Consider the following 23,567-nt stretch of genomic DNA (forward strand, 5'->3'; position numbering starts at 1 on the left):
CAGGCTGACCTCAAGGTAACCAATGATAACTTTGAATTTCTGATTTTCTTGCTTACACCTCCCAAGTACAGGATTATAGACATATGCTATTGCACTCAGTTTCTGTGGTGCTAGGGCTTTGTGCATGCTAGTAGGCAGTCCACCAATAAGTGATAGCTTCAGTTAAAAGCTACTAATTTTAGGAATGCTAGTGGTGGTTCTTGCAACACGTGTTAGCATTTGTAAATAGCATCCAAGATAGCCATGTGGTTTAATTCATGAAGTATGTTCAGGTTAGTCTGCCTTACAGTGCTTTGCTCAGGGTTTTTTTGTTTTGTTTTGTTTTGTTTTCTTAACTGGGGAGGGTGGTTAGGAGTTGTGCCCAGAGCAATTTTGGGAATATGTGGAGACATTTTTGATTGCCACTTCTGGGGAAGGTGCCACTGGCATCTATACAATGTGTAGGGTTATCCATAGAAGACAGGATTATCCAGCCCTTAATCTCATGTTACTACCATGATTATGATCTGATAACCATATGCTATAACTGAACAAGCAATTGGCTTGCATGGCAAGAGCCTTCATTGCTCCTAACTCCAGAGGTTGAATAGCTGAAACTCTGCAGGAATATTTGTAATAAAATACTTTAGCTGGTGGCGCATGCCTTTAATCCCAGCACTTGGGAGGCAGAGGCAGGTGGATTTCTGAGTTCGAGGCCAGCCTGGTCTACAGAGTGAGTTCCAGGACAGCCAGGGCTACACAGAGAAACCCTGTCTCAAAACAAAAACAAAAACAAAAAACAAATAAAATGAGCTAATCTCCCCATATATTTTATTGACACCAAATCCTGTTAAGTCTTTTATTTTTGCTCTAAAGTTTATAAAATATTTAAGCTCAGATCTTAAAGTTGGCAAATAGAATCTCAAATTTATATAACATTTTGCACCCAGTAGGTTTTTTTGGAGTGAAACATCAAGCTGGACACATGTTAACATGTTTACTTTGCTTTTGGATTAATACCAAATATTCCACAATGCTGTCGAGCAGGCATAAACATTCTGCTGTGCTAATGCATCCTTAGCACTACTTGGTATCTGCCCCATAGAGGCTGTGCTGGAAAGGGGGACTCGAGCTTCAGTTCCTGTCCCGAGCCCCCTCTGTCCTTCTAAGACTGATCTTGGTGCTTCTGGGGTTCCTCCCAGCACAGCAGCATGCTAACAGATGACTATGGACATGGGCCTCTCCACTTGCTTAAGTCTATGGACTGGCACAAAGCAGCATTTCCAGTTGATGAAAGGATCCACAGGTAACGAGCTGTCTCTTAAATCAAGCTTGTGGCAGTTAAACCAATAAACTGCAGCGATGAGGAAACTGTTGACAAAGTACAGCCAGGGGACGTTCATTTCTATGTACGCCGGGATCTGAACTCTGAGGGAGAGGATGAGGACCTGAAGTGCTACAAAGGGAAACCAGGTCCCAAGAAAGCACACGATGAGCCTGGGCAAGAGTGCTTCTCTGCAGCTCACAGCGTAACCGCAGTGGGGTGGGAAAGGAAAGTAGAGGGCGGCCTTGCTCTTATAGGATACTATCCTCATAGCCTGGAGCAAGGCAACAACTTCCTGCCATGAAATCAGAAAAGCCACAAATAAAACCATCAGCATAGACAGTGACAGCCAGTGACTCTGAGTGCTGACATAGGAGGGGCACTGGTACACATAACCCCTGTGTGCCTTTAGGCTTACTGAGATGGCCGGATCAACCAAAACGTAAGCAAGGACTGAGATCCAAGTTAAAATGACTGTCAAGAAATAAAGTAACTTTTGCCACCTAGATGACTGCTTGGTGGCTCTGGACAGATTACACCAGTAGTCTATACAAGCCAGTGAGCAGACTGGGTAATGCAAGAAGCCATAAGTGAAGGAAATAATTTGTGTGAGCAGACAGATGTGGTATCTAGTAAACCTAATACCTAGAACTACAAAGTCCCTGAAGTAGGTCAGGATGGCAATGTTTACCAACAGCAGGAGATCAACAAGTGCGAGTGAAAAGCAGAAGTACTCCATCAAAGTCCAACGGGTGTCTTCCCTTCTCACTCTTAGGATGAGGATGTTTAATAACACTTTCCCCAGGATGATCAAGAACAACAGACAGGAGGCCTCGAGGAGCTGCGGAGACTGATGGAACTGGTATTGAAGAGAGCAGTTCTTTGAAGAAAGAGCTGTCATATTTTTAGTTAAATTTCAAGACCGTCTGACGAGTACACAGGAGAAGAAACAGCTTCACTTTGTTTTTTTTCCCCTGTAAAAAGAAGAAAAACGGTGGTGTTATTGTGGCGCCTCTACTTTAGAACTTTGCATGCTTCTCCACTTGCTCAAATCATGACTTAAAGGTGGAGTGAAGCATTACTAGTTGACAGACAGATACATGGATAATATGATCTTTCTTCTCCTAACACTGAATAGAGAACAAGATCAAACGTGATCAGTTTTTGAGCCCCAAACAGTCCAGAACCCTGACATCTTTACATTGAAATATTACTTAAAAGTATAAATTCTATATTAAACTATGTTTTTTTAACAACGTATACAAGAGATATTTGTATTTACTTCAGCCAAAACACATTAGAAGAAGAAGCAGGCTGGATAGTGATGCTCAGGGCAATTACCAATTGCTTCAGACAACCTTTTTTTTTTTTAATTTTCTTTTGACAAAATACTTCAAATTTAGCTAAGAGATTTTTTTTTTCTGGTATTTTTCGAGACAGGGTTTCTCTGTATAGCTCTGGCTGTCCCGGAACTCACTTTGTAGACCAGGCTGGCCTTGAACTCAGAAATCCGCCTGCCTTTGCCTCCTGAGTGCTGGGATCAAAGGCGTGCGCCACCACACCCGGCTAGCTAAGAGATTTTTAATTACTGCTTCTGTCTCATTAGATGTTACGGAACGATTTCAATTTTAACTTTGATAGGTTGTGTACATACAGACATTCAACCATTTATTTTAGGTTTCCAACTGGGTGGTTGGAAATTTAGGTTTTGAAATTTAAAGGTGAATTCCAGGGTTATGTTTAGGGGCCATTTTGAATAGCCGTTTTCACATTTTCTACCAAGCATTCTCCGGAGCTCAAAAAAAAAAAAAACCAAAAACCAACCAACCAAGCAAACCAAGCACCACTGGGTTGTGAATATGGGAGCCCATGAAAAGGAGACAGAGCAGGCTTTCTCTTTGGGATATGCTTGTTTACATATGGCACCTGGAGAGAGAATTCAGGACAGAACAGGACTGAGCATGAGTACCTACAACCTAAATATGAGAGCAAAGGGGCAAGAGCTGAGGCCTCAGTATCAAATGCACTGGCAAGTGAGAACGAGGTCAGACGAAGACATCAAGGAAGGAAGGACAGCCTTTCAAGAAAAAAAAAGATTGGGGGATATATAGCTCATTGCCTTGCATATGCAAACCCTTCCTGGGTTTGATTCTTGGCATCCCATCCCCTGGAAATGCCGTACAACATATACACCAAACACCCCCCCCCCACACACACACACACACACCAGCAAGAACAACCAAGTCCTAAAAATAACAAATCTAAGGAACGTCAACAATCAGATGGGTTAAACTAACAGGTGGCAGCCCAGTGGTAGTGCATCTGCTTCATAGGCTCACTGCCCTAGGTTTGATCCCTTATACAAAACTAACATGTAAAAAGCTGCTTCAGATAGGAAGATTTCGTTTTCTAGTGAAAAGCAATTTTTCTATGCTTGTTGAAATTTTTCACACATTAAAGTAATGATAAATTTTACAATATTTTAAGTGAATTGCAAGGTATGATGTTGTGCAACATACAGGCATAGTGATATGTGTATAGAATCCCAGCTCCCAGGAGTCACAGGTAAGTGGAGCTCTTGAGTTCAAGGTAGCCTGGTCTACGTAAAAGCCCTAGCCAGGCTTCCAGAGATCTCATATTAATAACCTAATGGCATACTTGAAAGCTTTAGAAATATAAGAACAAACAACACTCAAAAAGAGTAAACAGAAAGAAATAAACTCAGAGCAGGAATTAATGAAATAGAAACAAAAAATATTACACAGAATCAATGAAAAGATAAGTTCTTTCAAAAAATTATCAGTGCTGACAAATCTTTAGCCAGCTTAACCAAAGGAAGATCCAAATTATATAAGAAATGAGAAAAGAGCCATCACAACCGACACTGAGGAAATTCACAGAATCACAAGTACATGCTTTCAAAATCTATATTACACCAGGTTGAAAACCTAAAAGAAATGGATGAATTTCTGTATGTATATAACCTATCAAAGTTAAAATTGGAATAGATCCATAACATCTAATGATAGAAGCAGTAAATAAAAATCTCTTAATTACAAGTCCAAGCCAGATAGATTCAGTTTGGGATTTTACCAAATCCTCAAAGAAAATACCAGTATTCCTCAGATTATTTCATAAAACAGAAACAGAATAGTGCCAAGGTCTTATTATGAAGCTGTTTTTACTTTGATATCCTAACCAGACAAAGACCAACAACAGCAGAAAATTAAAGACCAATATTTCTTATAAACATCAATGCAAGATCTTAACAAAATACTTGCAAACAGAATCCAAGAACACATCAAAAATATTATCCATCATGATCAAGCTGGCCTCATTCCAGAGATGCAAGGATGGTTTAATATAAGATTTGTCTCATCCAGCTATGGATTCTGTGAGCTACGTAACAGCTTTCCTGCCTGGCAATAGTGACACAAATGTTAGAGAAGTAACTCCTCACGTTTTGATTGGACTTAAGCCCTGCTCCACAAGACGGAACCCATAGCTGATATCATCAGTGAGGTCCAGAACCTGTGGCTAGATAGGTCATGGGCCCTAGGGGAAACCATGTATTATTCCACTAAATGACTACAGCAATAAAACTACACCTAGTGACTTATTGCAATACCTATAGATCAGTGTATCTCTCAATACTCATCTGAAACACTTCTTACATACAGACCCACAACCCGCAACATGCAGAGAATGATAGATGAAGTCCCATCCCTAAATGGGATATTTGTATCTTATCCTTCCCTTCAAGGCTCAGATATCCATGTGGCAGATGGCACAGAAAGATTTTATGAGCCAGAGGTAGTGAATGACTTCAAGGAAAATGTTTTCCAGACACCACAGGCCAGATGCACAAACCAGCTCACAGCGTGTGATGACATGGACAAGCCCTGCACAAACTCAATGCACACTAAATTCTAGGATAGAGGAGGGAAGGTGGCCACCAAGGCTCAACTCCAGTTGAGGACTACCGGCACTTTATTGGTGCCAGGAGAGGGAACGTCCATTTTCTTTAGTGGAATGATACCTGATAAGCTGACAGTAGTTCAGGGCAAGACCCATACCCAGAACTAATTGGCCAACACCAACTGAGTCAATGGTTTTTTGTCTTTGTTTTAATTTTGAGTAAGAGCAGGGAGTGGGGCAGGGGGGGAGGGAAAGAGGAAGCACATGTGAAGTTGCATGAATAGGGAGATGGGAAGCGGGGAAGATCAAATGCATTGGATGTAATTCTCAAAGGAAATATTTACAACAATAACTGATACATTATTCAATTCATATGAAATTACATCTTCATAAAATGATATGGTAGTTAGCACTAGTAGTGTTTCTGTCTTTTGTTAACCACAAAGAAAAATGACAACTTAGCTGCCTGATGATCAAATAACTTAAAGTGAGTAATGAAGAGACCAAGGGCAAAGTAGCCACTGTGAGGAGGCTGTCAGTTTGCTCATTGTGGATCATTTGTCCCCAGGGCCATCAGGCTGTTGTGCCATAACACATAACAGGTTAAAAATTGTGATAAAATAAGAGCATTTTCTAGCTATAGGTATAAAAGAAACAAGGAGAGCAAGTATTTTCCTTCACTCAAGATTTTTTTCTTCCTATGCTCACTTGAGTTTAACTTGATCCTCTATGGAAAAGTTCCGTTCAAGATCTGATAAAGAGATGTAGCTGCCACCTGACTGTCAGTACATGCCTAATGGGTGGCAGCCTGGATAAGGAAGCCGGCACAGAAGGACAGAGCACACAAAGCCTTCCTTGGACCAAGAGACAAATTGTCACTGAAACATGCCAATGTCGGTTAAAATGGAGGTGAGGGAGGAAAATCCTGAGGGTTCATGTTTATAACAATCCTGGGCCAGGGACTGGCTCAGGGGTAAGGCTCAGATACTCTTGAAGACTGTTTGCTGGATGGCTCACAGTGGGAAGCCTAATGCCTCTGGTTCCTATAGGCAGCTGTGCTCACGTGTGTACAAACACACTAAAAGTCAATCATAAAAACCCAGGGCTACTGAGATGGTTCAGTAGATAAAGGTGTCTGCTGACACCTGATGACCTGAGTGGAACCTACAATCCTGTGTGGCGGGAAGAGAAAACTGACTTTCTGGATGTCCTCTGACCTCCATACATAGGATATGGCCCCTCCCCAAAAACATGAAAACTAGTGTTTTGTTTTGTTTTTAAATCCAGCTTTAAAAGTATACATCTGGAGTAAAAGAAGCAAGAGAATGCCATGCTTGGTCTTCAATGATTCCATTGCTTCCATCGTCTCGTCTATCCAGAATGGAATTAGCAAAGCTAAGAAGCAGCCCTGAAGGTGTGCCCCCAATGCCCAGTTCCATTTGGCTCCTCCCTCACGTGGGAAAGCAGCAGGAAGGCAAGAAAGAGCAGGCTAATATTTGGAGGACCTGGTGTTTCCCAGCGGGTCAGAAAGATGAAGAAAGGATTGGTTCACAGAGAACTTGCTTGGAAAGGGGATGGAAGGAGAAGAGCCAAAGCAGACTTTAAGTGGAAGAATCATACAACTCGAAGAACATGCAGACCCAGGGAAGATACGCAACTGGAGGCAGGAAGAGCAGTTAGAGAGACCATACAAGAAATGAGATTTGGGATCATCTTATAGTGGTTCCTGAATATGGCTATAGAAATCAGGACTTCTAAGATGAGACATTTCTTAGAGGATATTATATATGTAGCCTCTTCTCCCACAATCCACTATAAGTATTCAAAATTCCAATATATTCTCCTTTAAATAGGCTCCCAGCCGAGGTGAAATCATAATCTACCTGTCCAGATCCGCAGGGATTCAGACATGTAAATAATAATAATAATAATAATAATAATAATAATAATAATATTCTTAGCTGTATCCATGTGTCTCAGGTGCAACTTAGCACACCATGAAAGGCCTTTATAGATATTCATCTCTTTGACACTTGCTTTGAGATCTGGTCCAACGTGGGAGTGTGGACAGACCCGTTCTGTGCTTTCTTATCTATATCTTGTTGTTTTTGAGACAGGGTCTCACCATGTAGCCCTGGTTGTCCCAGAACTCACTCTGTTGATTAGGCTGGCACAGAACTCAGAGATTCAGCTGCCTCTGACTCCTGAGTGCTGTGATTAAAGGTGTGCGCCACCACACCAGCCATCTTTGTCTTAACAGCTTGTTATACTTACTCTCTCTTGACTTGAGCTTATTTTCATTTTACAGCCTTCAGTGGCATCACTGTCAGATCCTTGCGTGTCACTTTACTACACCAAAACGAGTGTGTGAGCTCTGTGAAAGGAAGTGAGGGTTACCATTTAGAAAACAGCACCTATGTATGCATCCCTGCAAAGAAAACAAGCCTTTGGGACCAGAGCCAGCCCAACGACTTACCATCTCAGATTCTCTGAGAAGCAGCGGGGAGGACTGTGCTGATGACAGTCCACCACCGGAGACGCTGAAGAGTTTGGGCACACCTTCCCAGTGTCTAAACCTGTAGTTCTATTTGGTTTAATCCCCTAATACTTGTGTGCTAAATGATATTTTAAGTAAAAAAGAAAAATCACTATTTCCCCAAACATAAGAAATTGAGCAAATTTACAGTGTTTCACAGGTACTTTGCTGTCTAGCTTAATATCAGACAGCTAAACTTTTATCTGCATTTCCTCTGCCTAGATAGAACACCTACCACAAGGCTTCTAAGGAAACTTTCCTGTACATTCATTAAGACTGGGAGAGGAAAGGGGGTAACTTCAAGTGCAGGAAATGAGTCATTCGGACCGCTGTTTGTCATGGAAAGAGCCTGTGAAGAACAATGGAGCTGCCAGTATTCTAATGCTAATTTGTGTCCTCCAAATTAGTTTGCAGGAGAGGGTCAGCCCATAGCTTCTGGGAGCCTGCCCCAAGTTGGTTCTGATTGATAGATAAAGATGCCAGCAGCCAATAGCTGGGGAGGAGAGAGGCAGGGTTTAGGGTTCCTGGCCTTGAGACTGTGAGGTAGACTCTAGCAGCATGGAGGCTAGGCAGTCGCCCAGCTAGTGTGCTGCTTAAGGCATATTAGATATAAAGGCTGTGTGTGCCTTTCACTTAGGAACAAAAACCATTGAGGTGTGAAGCAACCTTGCACTGGGGTTGATTAAATAATACTACAGAACATGATACTGAGCCTTGTCAAGATCCTACGATCAATTCTAAACATATAGCAGCACATAATTATGGCCCAAATCACAAGTGGAAATGAAGGGGCCTAGCTATACATGAAAGAGCCTTTAAACACAGGCACAATCCAAATGTGAGGAATTCTGTCTCTGCTATTACCTGTGGGAGACTGGCATTAGCTGTTGGTTAAGACAGCCTGTCTTCCAAAACATGCTGTTTGTTTTGGAAAGCCTTGTAAGATGAAGTTCTTGTACGATAGACAAATAGTGTTTGAAACTTGTTATAAATAACTGATAAGGTACAAAACTGAAATTCCAGAAATACACACAATGAAAATTACCCATTTTATTTAGTCCTTCAATAGCCCACATTGCCCATTGATACCCCCATATCATTTCCTCAGATTACCCTACAATACACACATGTACACACACACACACACACACACACACACACACACACACACACACTATACATGCACATATACATCCTATATACATACGCACAATCACCATAAACACACTTACATATACATATCCTCCCACACATACATACACATTACACACCATATGTATGTACACACACACACACACACACACACATTAATACTAGATCCTTGACTCCTGTTGTTAGGTTATCCATGTGGAGATGCCCTTGGGTGTTCTCTTCCCTACAACACGTGCTACATGATACACTTTACGATGGCTGCTCTGTCAACATGGGTCCCTGAGTGACTTGAGCATAGACATTGAGGAGGCAGAATTGATGCATGGTATGAGCGAATCTTTGCTGCATTAAGTCACTGGGGTTCAGGGATGACCCAATAGGGCCCATCCTGACTAGTACAGTTCCTCAGTATTCTCTGTGTCCTTTGAAATGTTTTAACCTCACATGTTATTTACTTCACACCAGAAACGCTGCAGAAGAAACCATAACCATGGAAAGCAACAATAGAAATCTAAGGAAATTGGTTAAAATCATTATTTGGTTTTAATTTTGGGATTCTGGAACATTTTAGGTTTTCTTGTGACTTGAATATATTTGTTCATATAGGAAAAGAATATCTCAATTCAGTGATGGAAATTTAAACTCCAAGAAATGGGAGTGACTTAGACCTAAAAGAGGTTGAAGGAAGGACATAATAAAGAGCAGAATAAGAACCAGCAACAGAGCTGGGCTCAGTGGCTCACGCGTGACACTCAGGAGGTGGAGCCAGAGCACTGTGAATCACACTTGGCACTCAGGAGGCAGGGCACAAGTGATGCTCGGCAGGAGGGGACAGGTTACAGTGATGCATATGAGCACACGTGATGCTTAGGAAAAGGAGCCAGTAAGACTATACAGCAAGGGCTGCTGGCAAACCAAACAGAACAATTAAGGAGGCACACTGGCTGTTTTGGTGGGAGGGTGGCAGTAGCAATGAGAAACTGAACAATGTAAGGAAGATGGTATAAGTATTAGGAAAGACAGGCCTGTACTGATGAGTCTATAACGGTTAAAAGGTAATTAAGGACTATTGGGAACTATTTTTCCTATAATTTAAACATTTGTGATGAAATAGTTTATGAATGCTACCAAATTTCATTCACAAAACAATGTTAAATATCTCCATTAAAGAAATCAACCTCTGGCTGGGAGATGGCCTGGCAGATCAGAGCGCTAGCTGCTTTTGTAGAGGTCCTGGATTTGTTTCCCAGCACCCACGTGGTGGCTCATCGGTGGTGGCCTTCTGTAACTCTAGCCCCAAGGGATCCAATGCCCTCTTCCAGCCTCAGTACGCGCACTAGGCACAGCTGTGGTGCACACAAGCAATACAAGGAAAAACATTCATACACATAAAAAGAAATTTTGAGCCGGGAAGTGGTGGCGCACGCCTTTAATCCCAGCACTCCGGAGGCAGAGGCAGGCGGATTTCTGAGTTCTAGGCCAGCCTGGTCTACAAAGTGAGTTTCAGGACAGCCAGGGCTATACAGAGAAACCCTGTCTTGAAAAACTAAAAACAAAACAAAAAAAAAAGAAAGAAAGAAAGAAAGAAAGAAAGAAAGAAAGAAGAAAAAAAAGAAAGAAAGAAATTTTGACTGTTTCCACTAAACTTTTAAGAATCAAATACTGACCCAGAGGCCTGTGCGGACAGAGACATCAGAGGAGGACAGGCACCACTGCGGTGTGCAAATGGAGACCTGGGAGACAAAGAGAAGCACAACAGTATGAGAACTATGAAGACAGATGAGGGTGGAGAGGAACAGCCTGGTGTAAGGAGGCTGTGCTGCCACCTGAGGCCACAGTCATGTCCCAGCCCAGGCTGCTGCTGAGAGCCATGTCTGGGTCCATGGACCTGCAGCAGCAGGGGTCTGTGTCAATGTTCATGGCCCATGTTACCACCAAAGGCCATGTGGAACATTCCTGGTCTAGACTGCTGCCGGAGGCCATCTTTATGTCTGAAGGTGGCACAGAGCTGAGCTTGCCCCCTCCCTTCATTGGGACAGTGCTGGAGATCTAGTGCTGGTGCAGGCTAGCTGGCTCATACGGCATTTAAGTGAGGGAGATCTGATCTGGCTGTTGCAAGCTAGAGAGATGGCTCCACCTGTTGCATGAGCAAAGCAAGAGACCTGGCCCTGGTAGTGCTGGTGCAGGAGAGCGGGCAAGCTGACAAACTCAGCTTCCACCCAGGCCTTTCAGTGTGCTCACCCCACTATTTACTCCATCTATGAACCGCTGGAGCACATGAAGGGGATGGTCCTATAGATTCAAAGGTGTAAGATCTCCATGACACAGGTGAACTAGAGGGTACCTAAGAGGAGTCCCTCTGAGGCCAGAGGCTTCAAACCAGACCAGTGATTCATTGCAATGAACATTTGCAGGTAAACCTGTTTGGGCAAAAGGGTATACTGTGTGACACACCAGGACACACCACAGCTTCAGTGAGAGTTTTAAAATTGTTTTCCTTGGGGAGAGGTTGCAAGGGCAGATGGCTGATATGAAGGGACAGGGAAATGAGTGGGATTGAGGTGCATGATATAAAATTGACAATCAATAGAAAGTTGTTTTTTTTTTTTTAAAAATACTAAACTTAGTACTTAGCTCATGTCACAAAATCAGAATTACCCTAACATCAAAACCAAAGGTAGCTTAAGAAATGCATATCATAAACCAACATACTTTATGAATATGGGAGGAAAACCCTTTAAGAAAACATGAGCAATGGGGATTTACGGACACACAAAAGTCCTATCACAACCAGTGTAGACTGCCTTTAGAAAATCTAGTAACACAGCATGCTAGCAGAGGGAAGAGGAGATCTCAGGATCAACTGAGCAAATGCAGAAAGATTTTCATAAAACCCAACAGGATCCAGGCTTACAGCAAGAGACCAGAACTTCCCTAACCAGACGAGAGGGATGCAAGACATATATAACCTTATGCTTAGTGATCAAAGAACAGCCATTTCCCCTCGATCCGGCTGGATATCCACTCTCAGTGTTTCACTGGGGATCCTCACCCATGTGAAAGGCAAGCAGAGGAAATCAAAGGAATACAGACTAAGTAAAACTATCTCTACTTGTGGGTAACACGCCCGTGTACTTAGGGAGTTCAAAGGAAGCCAAAACAAAACAGACAACAAAGTATTAGAAAGGAAATGAATACACAATAGCAGGAAAAAAATAAGAAAAACCTAAGGATACAATAGACAAAGCACATAAAAGCACAATATTCTGAAAACTGAAAGTTACCGTGGAAGAGAAGTCCTCAATCAGTGAAAAGAGAAAGAGACTAGAAGACTCAAAAAGTTAATCTTGTAGAAACTGACACACTGATTTATGCTTTATCTAGAAAGACACATGTCCTGGGAGAGTGAAAATGAGTCACATGAACAATTTTACAGAACATTTTATATAACCCAATTTGAGACTTGCTGTAAAGATACAGAAGTTAAGACAGCATGGTATTAGCATAAAAACATAAAGACATTCCCATAAGTCAATGGTACAGAAAAGAATTCAAACGTCGACCCAAAAAGTTATGGTCAATTGGTTCTCAGAGAAAGCGAGAGGTGATTCCACGAGCAGTCTTTCCTGAAGAGTAGGCTTCCCCATACAGATGTGCGCGCACACGCGCACACACACACACACACACACACACACACACACACACACAATTGAGGAAGCAAATCTTACTGCGACACTGGAGGACACACTAAAGAACCAAGCTATCGATTCTTCTTACATGGGGAAGTCCTGGGAGAGGCCTATTTTTTGCTACATCTCCTGTACTAACTGGGGATGAAACAGTAAGGGACAGAAACAAACATTGACAAAATAAAGCAAAGATAAAATTGAAAAGTGACATCTTAAATGGAGACAAGCCACTGGTCACCACCTCTTCCAAACGAGTGGTGAAGAACCCATCATTCCTACCATGCAGACTTGCCAAGAAATTATAACCCCAGAAGGCCTTTAAGTTCAGCAATAGCTCACCATAAAATCCAGACAGGGAAGAAGCCATCCCATGACTACTAGAAGCAGGAAAATCAAGATAAGGCCAGCTCTATGGGACAACTTGTTTCTTCAGTAAATTATAACAACAGTACAAAAGATTAAAGGCTTAAGATAAGCTGTGAATTCCAATGGGAGGGAAGATTGGGAGAATCTTTGAAGAGCTGGGAGAGGGGAAACCATGTCCAGAATACATTGTATAATTTTCAATAAAAGAAAAAAATAAACCCACAAAAAGGGGGGGCATTAAGATACACAAGTAGGTACATTATGTAGAATGCACTAAAGCAAACATGTGTATAGTAAAGTTGGGCACTGACTAGAAAGTGTAGGTACTAAGGACTTTTTAATCTTGTGCTCTGAACTCTGCTCTCTTCAAATTCAAATGTTGAAGCCCTGAACAACAGTATGTCAGGCTGGGACTGCACTTAGAGAGAAAGTCTTTATGGAGGAAATGGAAATGAGGAATCACTTTTTAAATGCACATGCTGAAATATTTTTTAAAAAGTGTTGACTACTAGAATCTCCTTCAAAATCTCCAATGTGTACACTCGGGAGGAAGGTATAGTGGGGATGGCCGGCACTGGCCATCACTGACGGGTTATTTAATTATTGCTATAGATGCTGCAGTGCTGAAGAGGCAGCACCACAGAGTAGTCGCCTAGCTTAGCTGCGCTCAACCTCCCCCCGCCCCCCACCCCAAATCTGTCACCTGAAAGGCTTTAAAATCTTTGAAAAGCACTTTATTCTAAAGGCATAAATCTTCAAAGATGCAAATCTAGAGGCTGAAAACTGAGTGAATGGACAGCAGATGACGGAGGAACCTGTCTAGAGAGCAGATCTGTGGGCAGAAGCATCTCTAAGGAGACTCACGCACAGACCCTTTGGGCTTCCCTCCTCAGGCTCTGCTTTTTGCCTACAGTTTTCTTTGATGTCCTTCACCCCCTCTCAAGCTTTTGCACACTGCCCTCTTAGCTTCTTCCTAGAGGGACTTGGACCTTGCTACATACTGGCCTTCCAGGATTTTCTTTGAAATCTAGGTGGGAGGCCTTTAATTGTGGCATCTTTTTTTGTTGTTTGTTTTGGTTTTCCAACCAGGCTGCCAGGTATGACAGCAAGGCCAAATCAGCTCGAATCACAGCCTCACTGGCATCTGAGTGCTTACGTAATGAGCATTAATTTTCTCTCAGGACCTATAGTGCATTACTCATCTCCTTCTGATCTGTAGTTTGTTCTGAGCAACCTGCTACTGACCTTAATTTGCTATTTAAGGTCAGACTGCTAGCAAGCTCTGGGCTATAAACCTTGCACCAAGGTTCTACAGAAAACTGTGACTAGGCAATGCGGCAGGACCAGATTCCTTGTTATGTGTGAATTTGTAGAGGAGAAGCAGAGGAAGACACCAAGAACCTGGAAATACCAGGAATGTTTCATGCCTGCCAAAGAAAGCTACAGGTGACAGGGCTGTAGGGACAGAGGTCTGTTCAAGCCTGAAAGAAATCATATCGTGCTGCCATGTGTCCCACACATTAGTCATGGAGCTACAGGATTGGCTGTTCTCCCTGCTGAGTGTTAGCCTTTTGAAACCTTGCAAAACTACTAGTTGGAGTAGGATTGCTCACTCTGTACTACTACAGAATGGGAGTGCATGGCTTGATTTTTTTTATTTTTTTACAAGGCCCATGGTTAAAAAGTTAGCTTTAACTCTTTGTTTGTTTCTTTATTTTGTTTGTTTTTATTTTGTTTTATTTTTCAAGACAGGGTTTCTCTGTGTAGCCCTGGCTGTCCTGGACTCAACTCTGTAGACCAGGCTGGCCTCGAACTCAGAAAGCCTTCTAGAGGAGAGCCCTAGTCACCATCCAGGGTATTCTAGTTAGGTCAGTAGCAGGTTGCTCAGAAGAAACTGCAGGTCAGAAGAAGAGGAGTAATGTACTGTAGGTCCTGAGAGAAAATCTCTTCAGACTAAAGCTGCTGTACCCAACAAAGCTAGTCTTTGGGAATGAAGAAGAAGCAAGACCTTCCAAGATGAAGAACAACAGAAGAGGAGATTCATGACCAGAAAACAGCCCTTAAAAAGAAGCCTGAGGGCTAGTAAGACGGCTCAGTGGCCACCTGAGCTCAACTGCTAGGACACATATGGCAGAAAGAGAAAACCAACTCTCTGAAGGTGTCTTCTGACCTATACACACACAATATGGCACACACACACCCACACTTGGAATAAATAAATAAGTGTATGTTAAAGCCAACTTGAGGCGTTCAGTATGTACCCTGATAGGATACCTGTTTTGAAAGCATATCTAAGCATATTTATTCTTACTGTGAGAACAGATACTGAGAAGAAAAACAGAAAGAGTTACTAACCCTGTAGCCAGTTGCCTGGCAGAAGCTAATTACAGGAAGAAGGGACACTTGGCTCAGTTTCAGGGATACTCAGTTCATCACAGGAAGGAAGGTCAGATGCCACTCATGAAGGCAGAAAGATATGGTCAAGTCTCACATCTGGGGGCAGCCAGGACACAGCATGGCTACAGGGTGGGCTATAATGATAAAGGCCCACCCCTGGTATCCTGCAGTGACCACCTAGGCCTCCCTTCATAAGGTTCCATAGCAAACCCCCATCTCCTCCAAATAATGCCAAAGTCTGGGGAAGCAATCACAGAAAATACAAGCTTATAGGAGATAATTCCAGAATCAAACCAGAACATTTGACCCCATGCCCCCAAAATTGCACAACACAAAGTGCATTTAGTCTAGCCTCAATCATCCCCATAGTCTTAACAGGCCTAAAACTATTCAAAACGCCATGTCCAAAAACTCCTCTCAGAGTTCAGGCTAGCCAGGCAGTGGTGGCGCACACCTTTAGTCCTAGCACTTGGGAGGCCGAGGCTTTAAATTAATCTTTTCTTTGCTGTACTTTAGCACTTACGCTTGACTATAGCACTCTGTAATAAAGGACTTCTCTCCCACACTGGAGATCTAATATACCTGTTTACATATATATCTACATTTTACCTGAAATTTCAAATCTTCTCATATTATTTCATTGAAATAGTCAATGTCCTTAACTTTTTCCTTCAATTTTGAGTATTAAAAAAATTACTGTTTGTTTATTTAATGGTGTTCCAGAAGTCCTAAATGCTTTTATTGTTTTGTTTTGTTGTTCTTTTTCAAGACATGGTTTCTCTATGTAGCCCTGGCTGTCCTGCAACTTGCTCTGTAGACCAGGCTGGCCTTGAACTCAGAGATCTGCCTGTCTCTTCCAGGCACTGAGATTAAAGGCATGTGCCACCAGCACCTGGCTCTATTTTCTTTCATGTTCTTTCCCCTCACTGAGCTTTCAAAATGCCTGTTTTCAAGTTCAAATATTCTTTTTAAATTTAAAATAAAGTGAATTAAAATAGATTTACATCATTTCTTCCTTCCTTTCCCCCCCCTCAATCTTCCTATATTCCCACTTACTCCCTCTCAAATTCATGGACTTTTTTTGTTATTATTGTTATACATGAAGACAATGCATAAACATATAAATATGCTCTGTGGGAGTCCACTTAGTGTTGGTTGTATATATACCATTTCAGGTCTGACCACTTGGTATGGGATAACCAGTTAGGGGGCTCATATCTGGGGAAGACCAATGCAGTCCTTTTTTACCTATGGCTCTGTGTCTAGGGGTACATGAGATTGTTCAATGGATGGTAGAGTGTCTATCAGGGTCTCATTGTTCAGGCCTTCTTTTGGCAGCCATATTGCTGAGGTGTCCTGGGTGTAGCTTCCCTGTCACTTCTAGGAGACACACTCTCACAGCAGACTTCCTGAGTCTCAGGCTCTCACAGTCGTTCTGCCTGTCTCCCATTATGTTCCCTGAGCCTTAGGTGCAGGACTTGTAGATGTTATCAGTTGGAGCTGGGCACCCATGGTTAGTTGTTCTCTTCATTTTGACCAACTGTAGTTTTCAGTGATAGTCTCTGAATTCTACAAGGAGGAGTTTCTTTCATAAGGGGTGTGGTGGTTTGAATGAGACCAGTCCCCATAGGGTCACAGATTTGAATGCTTGGTCACCAGGGAATGGCACTATCTGAGAGGATTAGAAGGTGTGGTCCTGCTGGAGGGAGTGGGTTGCTGTGGGTGGGCTTCAAGGTTTCAAAAGCCCAAATCAGGCCCAGTCTCAGTCTCTTTCTCTCTTCCTACATCCCGTGGACCAGGATGTAAACTCACCTACTGTTCCTGCACCAAGCCTGCCTGCCCACCGCCACACTCCCTGCCATGATGGTCATGAACTCTGCCTCTGAAACTAGACATAAGCCCCAATTAAATGTTTTCTAAGAATGGTCATAGTGGTCAAGTGGCCATCGTGTCTCTTTACAGCAATAAAACACTGACCACGACAAGGAGTGAGAGCTATACTAATCAGGCTGGATGGGAAGACAGGGTGTGCCAGCGTGGCTGGTCCTGGAGGATAGATATGGAATGTGGTGAGATGGAATAAGGTCATAAGTTCAGATATTTTTTTCTCCTGCTTAATCTACATTGTTTGTTGAGGCTATCAACTGTATTTTTAAATTTTAATTTATTACAATTTGCTAAACACATGAAACTCAAGAAGAATGAAGACTGAAGTGTGGACACTATGCCCCTCCTTAGAATTGGGAATAGAACACCCATGGAAGGAGTTACAGAGACAAAGTTTGGAGCTGTGACGAAAGGATGGACCACCTAGAGACTGCGGTATCCAGGGATCCACCCCATAATCAGCTTCCAAACACTGACACCATTGCATACACTAGCAAGATTTTGCTGAAAGGACCCAGATATAGCTGTTTCTTGTGAGACTATGCCGGGGCCTGGCAAACACAGAAGTGGATGTTCACAGTCAGCTAGTGGATGGATCACAGGGCCCCCAATGGAGGAGCTGGAGAAAGTACCCAAGGAGCTAAAGGGATCTGCAACACTATAGGTAGAACAACATTATGAACTAACCAGTACCCCGGAGCTCTTGACTCTAGCTGCTTATGTATCAAAAGATGGCCTAGTTGGCCATCACTGGAAAGAGAGGCCCATTGGACATGCAAACTTTATATGCCCCAATATAGGGGAATGCCAAGGCCAAAAGAATGGGAATGGGTGGGTAGGGCAGTGGGGGGGAGGGTATGGGGGACTTTTGGGATAGCATTGGAAATGTAATTGAGGAAAAGATGTAATAAAAAATATTTTTAAAAAAATTTAATTTATTGTGTTCTTTATCCCCAGATTGCTGTCTGATTCTTTTTCAAAATACTTCTCTGTGGAATTTCTCACTCATAGTATTAAAGAGGATATTAAATTCTCTTTAATTTCATCTATCTGTATTCTATTAGATCTCACTTTTAAAAATATAATCATTCGTTTATCTTTCAAATGTTTCTTTATAAATTGGTGTAAAAAAGAATGGGACACTATGAGACATTGGTCCTTTATTGGCTCCTAGTCACCCCTGGAATACCTTCTTTTGCCCCTCTCCACTGGTTCCTTCCTCTGCCCAGTAATAATTATGCCTCGTCTTTACCAGGCATTTTTCCCTTTAGTTTATTTGGAGCTTACTGCCATCGTTAGGGCTTTCTTTGAGAGGCATCATGTTTCCTCATTCTTTATATTCCTACATTAAGATTTGTGTTTCTGATGGTTCGGATCGCTCTATCAGTTTGATGTGTGACCTTCTCAGTAGGCATCTTTCTCCTGAAGATGTGTCTTGAAGTCCTGGTGCAATGATGGCTGGGATTCCATATGGCCACCATAGAATGCTATATTCTCTTTGATTGTGATTAATGACTCTATGCACAGTGTGTGCAGTGTGTGCTGCACTGAAGTAGAAACCCACTGACTTTTCTGTGAGCCGAGCAGGTACGGCATAGACAGTGATGAGGGTGATGAACTTGTATTGTGTCAGGAACTCAAGAGTCTTCACTGAGCCTTCACACATGCGGCTGCTCATGGTCCTAATAGCCAGACCCTCTCAAAGGGAAATCACCCTGATCTCCTGACTCAAGAAGGTGACACTGTTCTCTGTGTCACATTGCTTGTCCCTACAATGCAGGGCATGGTGGATGTCTGTGGAGTCCCAAAGATGAAAATATACAGATGAGGACTCTGACTCCAAAGCCAGTTCAAGTTTAGACATCTGACTTTTCAAGCTGGCTTTCGTAACAGCACCCTAAGGACAGGCCTGCCAGTCAGCAGGTCATGTGAGCTGCTTTTATGAAAGGAAATGATACTTACAGATTCTAGGTTTTTGATGTCAGTGAGCTGCAAACATGAAAATTATGAAAACCTCCAGGATCAAAAGTTACCAGCACACACGCTGGCAGTGTGCTGGGCCTGTTGCCCTTACAGGGAAGCTTGTCCTCTGCACCTGTGGCTGTGGGCTGGCAGGCACCATGATTCTGTTTCCCTTCTTCTGCTGTTGTCCCAGGTCTCAGATTCTCATAGGAGTCCAATTGATGACTCACCTCTGAACATAACTGTGCATCTTTAGCTCTTCTTTGTGGAGGAGTTGAGTGATGAACATCTCTGTCTATCCATCAGCCAGGAGGAGTCTCTGTGCAACCTTTAGAGCAGGTAAAAAAGAAAAAGTTCTTTAAAATGCTTTTACAAGTACAGAAATTAGAAACTCATTAAAATAAAAATCTAATCATAGAACATTGAAAAAGGAAAAAAAGAACAACAGGGGAAAATATTTCCAACACACATATCTAACAAATGGCATGTGGCCACACTATGTATACAGAACACTGTGGACCAACAGCAAGAAGTGGACTCATAACAGAATTTGCAAAACCTAAAAGACACTTGGAGGAGAAAATGCATAAACACCCAGCAACATCTAGAAGCTCTCTGCATCAGTCATTAAGAAAAGCCGAAACCACAATGACAATCAACTTCACATCCCCCAGAATGGCTGAGTAAACAAATCAGCAATACCAAATACAAGACAAGAGGTCCAACTGGCTCTGTATTTTACGGTTTGACTCTGAAATGTCTCCTGAAAGCTCATGTTTCGAATGCCAGGTCTGGTGGGATTTTGATAACTGACTGCAGTAGGAGGGCTCTGATATCATCAATAGATTAATCCATTGATGGATTCATATCTGATGGTGTTACTGAATGGTAACAGAAACTGAGGAAGGTATGGACTGATTCAAGGAAGTGGGCCACTGGGGCTGACTCTGAAGGTTCTGTCTTGTCCTCAGCCTCCTCCGTTCTCTCTCTGCTGCCTGGCTGCCATAAGGTGAGGGGCATTGCTCCACTGTGCTCTTTTACCTGTAACACAGGTCCAGAGACAAGGAAGCCACTGTAGTCATACTATCTAGGAGACAGAAAACCTAAATGCCCTTGAGTTGATGACTGGATAATGAAATTTTATACATATTCACAGTAGAACACCATTCAGTGTAAGGAAAATGAAATTAGGAACTTTACAGGTAAATGGGTGGAACTAGAAAATCTTACAGTGACTGAGGTCACTCAGATCCAGGATGACAAATGCTGCGGGTTCTCTGTCATCTGGTGCTCCCAGCTTGAACTCTTCAGATGTGAATATACAACCTCGAATAACTACAGAAGCCAGGGATGTAAAAATGGACCTTAGGGGTAGAGAAGAAGCTCTAGAGAGATCAGGATAGAGGACACAGGTGATTTAAAGGGGGAAGTGGAAAAAGAAGCATTAAACAGGGAAAGGGGGTTAAATACAGATGGAAGGGGGAGGAAGGATACACAACATGGGAAAAGTTAGTAATAGCCACAGGGACTATTATTTTATATATAGTACATATAAATGTGTGGTGGCTTGAAGGAGAATGGTCCCAATAGGATAATACATTTGAATATCACTATTTAGTGTAACTGTTTAGGAAGGATTAGAAAGTGCGGTGGTGTTAGAGTGGGTGTGACCTTGTTGGAGGAGGTGTGTCACTGGGAGAGGGCTTTGAGGTTTTACAGTCTCTGTCTTTCTCTGTCCTCTGTCTGTCTGTCTCTGTCTTTCTGTCTCTCTCTGCCTGCCTCCTGCCTGTGGTTGAGAATGTAAAGTCCTTAGCTATTCCTCCAGTACCATTTTTCTCTGCTTCCTGCCATGATGATAATGAACTAAGAAATCCCTCAACTAAATGCTTTCTTTTATAAGGCTTGTCTTGGTCATGGTGTCTCTTCACAGCAATAGAATAGTGACTAAGACAAGGTGTTGTACATTCACACACACACACAAACACGCACGTAAGTTACTTATGATAACACTCTTTCCAAGAGCCATTGACTATTTAACAAACCCCCATACCAGGCATGAGAATCCTCATTTTGAGCCTTGGTCAGAAGAGTCCCCCAAACAATGTCCGTCATTGCTGTTGCCCTTGGTTGTCTCAGAGTTGAAGGTAAGTTCCTTTTGCTGAAGACAACAGTCACTTTAGAGCACAGGGTTCAGAGGATTTGCCCTGGATCTGACCTGAAGGCCTCCTCCCCGAGCTGGGTAGTGCTATAAAAGCTGCCAAGGGAGGAATGCTTATGAATCACAGCAATGAGCATCAGAGCGAGATATCCCTAAAGGCGCAATAGTGAATCTTGGCAGTAACAAAGAGCTGTCTAATTGGCTATTAGGCCTGATCAACAGCAGGGAAATCTAGTACTAGAAACCTAGCCATGGCTCGTGACATCATGGGCCTTAAAGGAGAACCTACTACTTCCACTTTCTAAACCAGTATAATTGCTAACTTCATCCCAAACACTTACCCTTACACCCACAGGTGAGTGCACCTCTCACCCCTCCCCTCAGCAAAGAATCTTCTTTCTGAAGCAGGAGGAGGTCATATAGGAATCCACAACTGGTCAAATGCAGTGTGGGGTGCCCAACACTAACCAATAACCTACAATACAACACTCCTACACCTAAGGGCAGGGAACGTCACAGATGATGGTGCAGAAAGAATGTAAGTGCCTGAGCACTAGGAAGTCTGCTGCAAGCCTTGTCTTTTAGCTAGGACAGGGAGCTACACCGATGAGATTACAATATGGCCCGAACAGTGACAGCACCAGCTGGCATGCCTATGTGGATGGGGGAATTCTCTGAGAGCCCAGCACTAGATGAAGAGCTATAACTGCTGAGAGAGGAAGAATTAGTCTTCCTCGGGGATGAGTTCCCTAAATGGTTATCTAATACTAAGTGGTCAGCCCTAAACACATGTGCAAACAAGCAACACTAAGTGACTCATCAGATTGCCCCCTCCCACTCCCTGTACCTGTGTGTGTGTGTTCGTGTGTAATTAATTAAAGAAAAAAAAGACCATGAATTAGAGAAGGAACTAGGAGGAATGAGACAGGTGGAGGGAGGCAACAAGAAATGATATAATTATATTTTAATTAAAAATGTTTTTAAAGCTGGAAATCAGTCTGGCAGTTGCTCAGAAAATTGGACATAGTCTTACCTGAGGACCCAGCTATACCACTGCTGGGCATATACCCAGAAGATGCTCCAACCTGTGATGAGAACACATGCTCCACTATGTTCATAGTAGCATATTTATAATAGCCTGAAGCTGAAAACAACCCAGTAGTCCCTCAACAGAGGAATGGATACAGAAAATGCAGTATATTTATACAATGGAATAACACTCAGCTATTAAAAACAATGACTTCATGAAATTCTCAGGCAAATGGATGGATCTAGAAAATATCATCCTGAGCGAGGTAACTCAGTCACAAAAGACCACACATGGTATATACTCACTAATAAGTGGGTATTAGGCAAAGAACATGGAATACCCATGATACAACTCACAGACCACATGAAGCTCAAGAGGAAGGAAGACCAAAGAGTGGATGTTTCAGTCCTACTTAGAAGAGGAAACAAAATAATCAAGGGAAGTAGAGGGTGTGAGGGACTTGAGAAGAAGAGAAGAGGCAGAGGGTAAGAAGAGGGGGAAGAATCAGGTATGGGAGGAGATGGAGATGTACAGAGGGTCAGGAAATTGAACAGAGGTGTGTAGCAATGGGGGACGGGGAACTTGGGGGTAGCAACCAGAAAGTCCCAGATGCCAGGAATGCAAGAGCCTCCCAGGACCCCACAGGGATGACATTAGCTGAATTACCCCCACAAAGGGGAGGAAAAACCTGTCAAGGCCATATCCAGAGGTTAGTCACGGCCCCCTGGTTGAGGGATGGGGCTATCTACCCATCTCCAAATTTTTAACCCAGAATTGATCCTATCTAAAGGAAATACAGGGACAAAGAGTGGAGCAGAGACTGAAGGAAGGGCCATCCTGAGACTGCCCCACCTGGGGATCCAGCCCACTTGCAGACACCAAACCCAGACACTATTGCTGATGCAAAGAAGTGCTTACTCACAGGAACCTGATACAACTGTCTCCTGAGAGGCTCTGCCAGAGCCTGACCAAGCACATTCAGACGCTTGCAGCCAACCACTGGACTGAGCACCCCAATGGAGGAAGAGATAGGGGGAGGACTGAAGGAGCTGAAAGGACCTTCTATGGCATCAATGGGAGGGGAGGCCTTTGATCCTGTGAAGGCTTGATGCCCCAGTGTAGAAGAAAGCTAGGGCGGTGGAGTGGGAGTGGGTGGGTGGGTGGGGGAG

General features: G+C 42.9%; 1 protein-coding gene across 7 annotated transcripts in view; it reads right to left on the bottom strand.

Moving 5' to 3' along the window:
• Positions 1-824: 824 nt before the first annotated feature.
• The window catches only part of Gpr160 (G protein-coupled receptor 160), a 39,503-nt gene continuing 16,760 nt past the window's right edge, over positions 825-23,567 (bottom strand). For 2 of the 7 annotated variants that reach the window (XM_021158125.2, XM_021158126.2), the window contains exons 2-4: positions 19,441-19,538; positions 7,496-7,595; positions 825-2,277 (exon numbers count right to left, since the gene is read on the bottom strand). In XM_021158125.2, coding sequence (XP_021013784.1) covers positions 1,194-2,204 — 1,011 coding nt within the window. In that variant the 5' untranslated portion in view covers positions 2,205-2,277; positions 7,496-7,595; positions 19,441-19,538 and the 3' untranslated portion in view covers positions 825-1,193. The other 5 variants (XM_021158128.2, XM_029475636.1, XM_085835978.1 and 2 more) reach the window with 5 other exon arrangements.

This window comes from Mus caroli, unplaced genomic scaffold (assembly GCF_978045245.1).
Source record: "Mus caroli unplaced genomic scaffold, Mus_caroli_1 scaffold_3, whole genome shotgun sequence".
NCBI classification, from domain to species: domain Eukaryota; kingdom Metazoa; phylum Chordata; class Mammalia; order Rodentia; family Muridae; genus Mus; species Mus caroli.